Here is a 9146-nt window from a genome sequence, read left to right as displayed (position 1 = left end):
TCTGTAAAAGCAGCATTAGTCTTGTACACTGCCTGGAATCTGTTATGAAAAGACAGTTGTGAGCTACAGGGAGATCAATCAGTTTCTTAAGATATTGCCACCATTGTCTCCCTTCTCTTCAGCTAAAGAGGAACTGATGCCACACCATATTAAAATGATTTTTATTTCCGTTTAAAAAATCCCTGCCTACATAGTGGAAGAGTAACAAGACCCTGGCATACCAGCCAGGGGCCTGAGATGGGGGGGGGGCATATTGCTCCTTCCTCCACCACTACCAGGAATACCAATACTTCATCCTACATAGGCTGGATTATGTGGGCAAGACATGGCTGTCTCACCGCAGCTGCCTGCAGCTGGGGGGGGTGGCTTTTTCACCTTCATCCTAAGACTGCTGGAGCAGTTTGCTGCAGCTGGTGCAATTGTGGCATGTGAGGTCACCAGCACCTCGGGGAACTAAGCTGTCCATTGTGCTGCTCCTTGAAAGCAGCCTGTGGTTTCCAGTCTTCCAGCAGCTGGTCAACTCTGCCCTTTATCGAACTCAAATTGTCAAGAGAGGAGTCTTCTGTTGCACAATGCAGGGTGGAGTGTCCCAAGTCAGGCCAGATCCATAGGGGCTGTGTGTGGAGGGTAGTAGAACTCGGGTGACCCAGTGCCTAGAAAAGAGAACATCTTTCAATGAGTAAATGGAACACAGGAAGACATTTACAGGCTTGCTAGTATATTCCGAGCAAGCATTTTCCAGATTACAGAGAACCTAGAGGGCTACAGCATTACTGTGGAATGCAAAATAAGCAGCTTCAGCTGTGCTAATGGTACCTTGCTTCATCAAGATCTAGCTAATCCCAGCCACCCTATTATCCAAAAGACAGGGCAGATGTAGAGTATACCAGTTGCACATTTCCCATTCTCACCTCTGTGTCTCCACACCCAGGAAAACCTTCCAATTTCCCAAAGGACCATAGTTGTATGGGTTTCGGAAGACCTAGAGCAAATGGAAAAGTAGCATGAAATTATATTCTGCTAGGTGGTTCTAGCATATTTATTCATATTTCCATTCTGCATAGCAACCCCTCTTGGGAAAATCTGACTACAGTCAAACTTCAGAATTATTCAAATGGTCAAAAATAAGTGCAACGGAATCATACCCTGAAAAAAGTATCCCTGTTTATAAGTAGCTGAGTTCTATATAATTAATTAAAATTAAATTAATTCAAATTAATTCAAATAAAATATTAAAAGAAAAAGTATATTCAAATGCATGCCTGATTAAAAATAGTTTTGTGCTTTCTGGAAGCCGGAGAATAACAGGGTCAACTCAAGAGGAAGTTTGTTTATACAGGAAGGGGCTGCAGGAGAAAAGGCCCTGTTTTAGGTATTTTTCTAACTAAACACCCTGAACTGATGGAACTCTAGCGTGACACACACATCAAGCAAATAGGTGTGCTCAGCTGTTCTGCCTCCATCCCCCCCCCCAATTGAAGGTTGAGCCTTGCCCTCCTCACCTTGCCCTTCAATCGGAGTCTCTTTCTTTCTTTGCGGTTTATGTGCCTTTCAATGCTGGTCTCACCACGAGTGATGAGGACAGAATGCCAGAGCATGAGAGCGCCCAGTGCCAAGGCTACTGAACTGCAGGGAAATGAACAGAGGAATGTTGCAGCGGATGGACAAACACAAAGTAGCTGAAATAGCTGGAGCAAGTTGCTTATTATCTCTCACTGATAGCTGGATGAGGCTTTTGCAGAGAGCAGAGAATAAGATAGCTAGAAAGCTCTGTGCTCCGGAGGCTGACTTGGCAGCTTTCTCAAAGCATTCCGGAGAGACTTGCCCCTCCTCTTCCCCATGAGCACCAAACAACCAGATCAGTTACCTGCAGAGGACCCAGGCATAGACTATACTCTTGTGGAAAGCTCGCTGGCGGAAGGAGAAGGTGGGTGGTGGTGTCTGAGAGTAAGTCTGCAAGGAAAAAGCAGATGTTGCGGTGGCCAGAGATGTGAGGATGCAGCGAAGGATGCTGTGACCCCAAACCGATGAGATGTGGAGGTCTTTCAAGGACAAATGGGTGGACAGACAGCACAGCACAAGACAGACACCTCCTGAGAGGCAAGGGTCTTGATCATGAATCAGCGATGGGGCAGAGCATGGGTACTGGGGTTCAATACTCACTTCCCTTACTCCCCATTCATACATTATCTTTTGGAAGACCAAAATACAGCGTAACTTAGCCAGTTGGCAAACAATTCCTCCCCTCGATGGCACAACCAACCGCAGATGAATAGGCTTGGGCTCCCTTAGGAGGAAGAAGGGAAGGAGTGATTCTGCCCAGGAAAGGGAATCTGAGCAGTCACAGCCACGGCTTTAAGAGTCAATTCCTGGGGCAGAGCAGCAAGCTCCCCTGCCATGCTCTGCCCTGTCCCTGACTTGAGCAGCGGAGCAGCAGGTACCCCACCTGATTGGCTGTCACGTGCAGTCTCCCCTTGTCAAGCAGTTTCATTTTCTATCGGATGGAAAAGAGGCTGCCAGTTACACACACTCAGTTTCTCCTCGGCCTATGTAACTCCTCGTGCAGTTCTCCAGGCCAGGAGGAAGAGCCCCTCCCCCTCCACTGAGAAAGCACACCCCCCCTCCCATGCCACCATGTGCCCAGACCCCAGTTCAGCCAGAAACCTCACCTCAATGGCAGCATAGGCCTCCCAGAATAGGTCCCAGCCGCTGACGCTGCTGTAGATGCATCCCATGGTCATGAACAGCATGAAGGAGAAGAAGTAGCGGTGGTTGAAGTGCCCCACGCAGTTGTTCAGCCATGCTGTCCCTTGGGGTTAAAGGTCTGTACAGGCAGGCAAAAATCTCCAACCCTCCTCACCCTGTAACAGGGGATAGCCAATTCTGGAGCTCCCACCCAAACCGTACTGGTGATTTAATTGATCCTCTGATTATCATGCCACCTGTTGGGGCTCCTCCCAGTTTTGCTGCTCCTTTCAATTTGGGGGAGTGAGGAGATCTGCTTACTCAGGACACACTTTAATAAAGCCATAACCCAGCAGCCAAGGAGAACAGGGGATGATGCTTCGCATAGGAGGAACAGCAGTTCTGGCCTAAGAACCATTTCGCTTTGGTGCTGAAACAGGAATGCCCCCTCTGAAATGCGGCTGATTGTTCCTAAAACATTGACTGAGACATGCCTCACAGGAGATCTGCCCTTTTCCTCTTCGATGTTGCAAGTTTATCCCCTTACCAGTTAATCTCAAGACATCCTTTACTTTCACTGGGGATATATATTATCACTTTGCATATATCATCGCGTTCCTGGGACAAGTGACCTTACAAGAGATCCCCAAGTCAGTCCAGCTATGGGCCTGCAAAAGGATACGGCAGTGATGGTCCATCTTCAACACACACCTGTGGAAGGGAAATAGCATTTGCATTAGGGCACTATTGCACACTGGAGATGAGACAGAAGGAGAAGGGGTTGCTGACAGTGCAGCACAGCTTAAATATTAAGGAAATGATGCAGCTATGGAACATGACACGGTGCAGCAACACAAGGCAAGAACAAGTCACCACTCGATCCCTTAATGTGCATGCAAGCAAGAGACCGGCTGAAGGCTGCTTGGCGAGAGCTGGGTACTGGCTGCTCACTGGCCTCAATGCAAAGCCCTCTGCAGTCTTTGGCAATGTTACCTTAGTGTAAGGAGACTTCTGCACAAACTTGCAGGTGTTCCTAAAGGTAGAGATGCATATAGTCTATAGATACACAGATGCACCCCAAGGCTACACAGCATTTGGCAGAATTTAGTTTCTTGACCATGTTTCCTTTTATTAAAAAAAGGCAAGTTTCTAACCTTTATGGCTTGGGAAATAAATCCAAAGGTTTGAGTGGAGAAAGCAAAGAAACTTCAAAGAGGAGGAGGACTGAGCAGCATTTCCAAAGCTCTGCATAGTCCTTTATCCCTAATCCCACAGGTAGCAGACATTATGCAAAACAGACATATGCAGTCTGAAGTTCATATTTGCCTAATTTATTCAAACCAAACAATTTTATTTTCCCTCCCATGCCGCTCCTCCTCTATTTATTGCACTTTCTTTTTCAGTGCAGAGAAACTATGTTGATGTTCTTACAGGTTATATCTCAACTGAAAGAGTTAGACTGGCAGGCATCCCCAAACTTTGGCCCTCCAGATGTTTTGAACTACAATTCCCATCTTCCACGACCACTGGTCCTGTTAGCTAGGGATCATGGGAGTTGTAGGCCAAAACATCTGGAGGGCCGCAGTTTGGGGATTCCTGAGTTAGAGGGACTCAAAGACTTCAGCATGAGAAACAGGCAACAATTCATCTATGCCCAGATTATTATTGTCATCTCAATTCTGCATCAGAAGAAACTCTCACTCCATATCCAAAATTATGAAGATCACAAAAGTGTGCAATGAGTCAAGTAGTTATGCTTCCTGCATTCTCGTGCTTTATTCTGAAACATGTATTTGGATATTTGGGGGAAATATAAGAGAGAATCACAAGAAGTATATGCCAAAAGGGGAACATGGAGTTCAGAAAGCTTTCTATAATTCTCAGGAGTCTTTGCCAGACACAGGATTCTACACCAGCTACCACAAGACATTTCATGCTCACATACAATGTGAAAGATAAATGACTCTGGTTATCTGCCTGCCCAAAAAGCATCTTTAAAGGGTTCAGGTTTTCACACGTGACACTGGTCTGATACAAGGGGAATGCCCACCTGTTGCAGATGCTGCAGTGGTGGGTCCGGGCAGGCTTCGGGGAAATACATTTCCTGCAGATGGAGACAGCAGCGACATCGCTCTTCAACTGCTGCTGGAAGGAACATTGGTAGCCTTTAGCGTGGTTGCAAGAGTGTCATTGCCCTTACACTAACCCAAAACACACTGGGTGAAGCATATTTGGACATGGGCCCTCTGGAGCTTGCACACAGCGGCAACTCGAGATCAGCCCTTTGTCCATAACCTTCTGTGTAAGAGTCACCAATGAAAGAAGAAGTGGTAGGAAATCATGTCCTACCATGGATCTCTGTGTTAAAAAATAAACTTAATAAAAGTGAAATCAGAGATATTGGTGCCTCTACCCTACCTGTGGAGGAAAACCGGGCTGAGTAGTGATGGCCATATAGTAGTGGAAGACAATCATGACAAGGTTCCAGTGACCATAGATGAAATGCCAGAAGATCCAAGGAAGGGGGTAGGTTTGCAAGACGAGTGGCAAGAGGCAGACATACACTATGGCCACTACTGAGCTGGTCAGAGTGATCACCAGAGCCACAAACACCTGTTGAGGGGGAAGAGGGAAGGGTCTGAGCCACCAACACACTGCAGACAAGTCTCAGCCCTTCCAATGGAGGAATGTCTCTGGTGGATGGATCCCCACCCTAAACCCAACTTGGTCTCCCCTTAGTCTGAAGAAAACAGCAGCACGAGGGGACCACCAAAGAATTCAGCGAAGCATCAGTGCCATCTCCCCCCACATCTGCAAGGTCATGTATCTCTTTGCCCAGCTTAGATGTTTGATGGTGGCTTGAAGCCCGGGGCTCAAACTCTGATTCCTAGAGCGAAACATGTCTCCAGCAGGCCTGAAGCTGCACTCTGCTGCCTTTCCTCCTGAGATACTCACCACCCCAAACCAGCGGGTGACGTGATCCACCAGCCAGTAGATGGGCTCAAAGAGGGCGTCGAGAGCAGTGTCGCCATTAGCAAAGGAGTTGTACACCAGGGAGCGCAAACAGAGGCGCCCGTACAGCCAGAGCTGCCCCACATGCTTAGTCAGCCAGAACCGGCGCCGCTGACCTATCCGCAGGCATTTCAAGAAGAAGCGCATGACAGCGGAGTACATCCTCTGGCGGCTCCTCATCCCTGCTACTCAGAGCCTGTGGAGACAGGAAGAAGCAGTGTTAAGTAGATATTGGACACCAGGTTTAGATGGAAGGCAAAGGCTTGGTGCCAAATATTCAGCAGCTGAGTCTACTGCTCCAGCATCATGATGCTAAGGGATGTAGGAAGGTGGAAGAGTCACGGCTGATCACAGAATAGTGCTGAGGGTGAGGAGTCACTCTCCCTTCAGATGACTCCAGTGTGGCATTGGTGGAAAGGTTTTGCTCACCCACTGCTGTCCGTGTGAGTAATGACAGCTAGTAGAATGCACCCAGAGTTGAAAGTGTCTCCTCTGTGGCTCTGCCATTTCTCCTGCCTATCTATCTTCCAAGATGGAATACCCAGGCTCCTTTGTGTGAATGCATATACACCGAGTTCAAAGGGCAAGAGATTTCCCAGAGCACACAGATCACCCCAAATGCCAAAGAGGCACATCTATGAACTTTGCATTTGGATTTCCTTTCCCAATTGTCACTGCGACATGATGGAGAAAACGGCTATCAGTGGCTACTAGCCATGATGGCTATGCTCTGCCTCCAGGGTCGGGAGCTTCTGCATCCCAGTTGCTGGAAACTGCAGAAGGGGAAAGGGCTTCTGTGCTCAGGTCCTGCTTGCAGGTTCCTCCCATACATCTGGTCGGCCTCTGTAAGAACAGGATGGTGGACTAGACAGGTCATTCCCTGATCCAGCAGGCTCTTCTTCAGCTCTCATAGCAAAGGGAGAGAAAGAATGACTGAGGAAACCAGGCATCTCATGAGTGGCAGGGATACAGTGCCTTTTCCCCAAAGTTGTTTGCTGTGGTGTGGCCCAGAATTTTAAGGGTAGGGGGCATACTTTGAGTTAGGGATGGACCCTTCCAAAATGGAAGACAAGCCCATATAGAGCTGAGCACCTATGAGATTTAGAGAACTGACATGCAGGGAGGGAAAGGATTGAATCCTTGCTCCCATGCATCCTTTCATCTCTGCAAAATATTTCTGGGTTGGGAAAGAATTGACTGGCAAGAGGGGGGTGGGGAGCCACAGTGATACCTTCCCAAACCCAGTCCTGGTCTTGAGAGAGTTCAGCATATCCCCTTGACATCTCTGCCTCAGTTTGGGGGGGAATCCTATTTAGACCTGTCTACTAAAGCTAGCAGGGCTAAGGAGGCCAAAATGATAAAAGAAGAGGAACGAAATGATGGCACTTACCTGCTTGCAGAACTCCAGCATCAAGCTGCAGCTAATCTAAGAGCAAGAGGGAACCTGAGCTAGGCCAGCTCTGGAGAAAGCTGATCTTGGCCAATTAATATTAACCAAGAATGTGACCCTACGAACCCCTCAGGGGTGGTGACAGTACCAGCAAGGTGGAACTTAGTAAGGGGGTCATAGTGCAGAAATGAAACAAAGAGACCTAAAAAGGAATTTGGCACCACTGTCGAGAGATCAAATAATTTTTTTTTAGTGCATAGAAACTTAGGGAAGTAGGCCTATGGCTGACTCTGCAGCAACCATTATGCCCAATCTCCACTTACATATTACTGTACCAGCAACCTCTCACTCCACTCAAATTCTACTTGCCTCGAAAAGGTGTTCTAGTGCTCTGAAGAGAGTACATTCCTTGTTGTTAGTCTGAACACAAACCTAGTGACCCTATTTTGGTTCATCTAAGGGTAAGTTATAGCTGCACATTAAACAGAGATAATAATACTTCACAGCCTCTCACACATGAATGTATTTTCACAGGGATGGGAGAGGAGAGGGACAGCAATCAGCATAGTTCTGGGTCTTCTTAATTCTGCTGCTGTAGAAACTTTGGTAAAATTGGGCAACATGTTGCAGAATTCCTGCAGCACTCTGCCCAGTAGCCAAATAAATAGCAAGAACACCTCCAGGTCTCTCCCCCACCCCCAAGGCAAACAGATTATTTTACTTGGTTCACAACAGAATGCGTTGTTGTAAACCACTTTGAGATTTATTTAATAATAATAATAATAATAATAATAATAATAATATCACATAATTAGTTTTCATGAGGCAATATATTTAGAGACAAAATTAAAGCTTTCAGGCAAAGTATACCAGCTCATATGCAGCTGGATGATAAAAGTGTTGACACACAGCAGCCTGTCTGTGTTGACATTACAGCAGAAAATAACACAGAGAGAGAGAGAAAGAGGGAGGGGAGGGAGGGAGAGAGAGAGAGAGAGAGAGAGAGAGAGAGAGAGAGAGAGAGAGAGAGAGAGAGACATTGTCCCTGCCAGTAGTCACATGCACCCAGAGCTCGGCCCATTCTCGGCCAGTTGAGCAGAGCTGGCATCCTTCCTGAGCACGGATTAAGGGTGATTTCTGAAGGCAGCATTGCCCCTCTAGCAGATGGCAGCAACAGCAGAAGTCACACAAGGGAAGATTAACCACCGAGATGGTTATCAGACAGCGGGACCTGCGTGAGTGTCAATAGGCTCCCAGTGGGGTGGGGGAAGGGATTTTGTCTCCACTACATTTTCTAAGAAAAAGGAGATCAGCTGAGGTTAAAACTCCACCTCCAAGTGAGCCCCAGCTCGCCTGCTCTAGGCATAACAACCCCAGATGCGGTCGCGGGAACAAACCCCAGAGAGGAGTGGGGACAGGGGAAAAAAAGCACCATTCGTATCCATCCCACGAAAGCTCTGTAGAGGCGTAGGGACCTGAAGGCGCGTGTCTACCGAGTTCAGCGGCTCTCTAGCCATGCCTCTTGGGGAAGGTCTGTTCCAACGTGCATTCCAAGGATGCAGTCATTCGGGACGCTGCTAAGCAGTATCTGCGAAAGCGAAGAGCACCTGCCCCAGCTTTGTTTCACAGACCGGGCACGGGAGCCTTAGCAAACAGGCGAAGCCCTTAAGCAGCAAAGGAGAAGAGGAGCTACCCGGCGGCGACAGAGCAGGCTCTCCCGAAGCGTGCAGGGGAAACGAGGTCTTCCCCAGCATGCACCGCAGGACCACCGCGCGTCAGAGGGCTCCCCCTCGCCTTACCTGGTGCTGCCATGATCAGGGTGTAGTCAAACCGAGACTACAACCCGCTCCCCGCGTTACCGCATCCACCGAGGCATCCTGCTCCCTGTCTTTGACCACCCTCACGCTTGCGCATGCGCGACTCCACGCCGCAAGCGCTAAGCGGAACTACGATTCCCGTCACCCACTGCGCGTCGCTTCGCACGGTCTTCTCGCGCCCTCTGCCTATGTGGTTATCCCTCTGCCCACGCCCCGTTTTCTAAAGGCTCTTCCGCCCAGGG

The 9146-nt window shown here is 48.4% G+C and overlaps 1 protein-coding gene across 7 annotated transcripts; it reads right to left on the bottom strand.

The window, feature by feature from the left end:
• Positions 1-144: 144 nt before the first annotated feature.
• ZDHHC16 (zDHHC palmitoyltransferase 16) lies at positions 145-9001 on the bottom strand. 7 transcript variants are annotated; one of them, XM_035132530.3, is made up of 11 exons: positions 8887-9001; positions 5641-5893; positions 5104-5298; positions 4736-4830; positions 3368-3396; positions 2670-2803; positions 2447-2494; positions 1868-1953; positions 1503-1626; positions 912-982; positions 145-653 (listed from the first exon to the last, which is right to left on the bottom strand). In XM_035132530.3, the coding sequence occupies exons 2-11, from the start codon at positions 5875-5877 to the stop codon at positions 539-541; spliced, it is 1134 nt and encodes a 377-aa protein (XP_034988421.1). In that variant the 5' UTR covers positions 5878-5893; positions 8887-9001; the 3' UTR covers positions 145-538. The 7 variants fall into 7 exon arrangements, with proteins under 7 accessions (XP_034988421.1, XP_034988422.1, XP_088526817.1 ...); XM_035132531.3 differs by having other exon boundaries at positions 4736-4827; XM_088670691.1 differs by lacking the exon at positions 8887-9001 and adding an exon at positions 7088-7118.
• Between the last annotated feature and the right edge of the window lie 145 nt (positions 9002-9146).

The sequence above is a fragment of the Zootoca vivipara genome, chromosome 5, assembly GCF_965207765.1.
Source record: "Zootoca vivipara chromosome 5, rZooViv2.hap1.1, whole genome shotgun sequence".
NCBI lineage: Eukaryota > Metazoa > Chordata > Lepidosauria > Squamata > Lacertidae > Zootoca > Zootoca vivipara.
Note: the sequence above shows the minus strand (reverse complement) of the source record. Positions and strands in the feature narration are given on the sequence as shown.

Excerpts from the sequence above, each read along its gene's own strand:
- ZDHHC16 (XM_035132530.3), bottom strand. The coding sequence starts at position 5,877 with ATGAGGAGCCGCCAGAGGATGTACTCCGCTGTCATGCGCTTCTTCTTG. Across the intron at positions 2,804-3,367 it reads GAAGATGGACCATCACTGCC|CATGGCTGAACAACTGCGTG; the intron begins GTATCCTTTTGC and ends CCCAAGGGACAG. Across the intron at positions 1,954-2,446 it reads TGCACGTGACAGCCAATCAG|ACTTACTCTCAGACACCACC; the intron begins GTGGGGTACCTG and ends TTTTCCTTGCAG.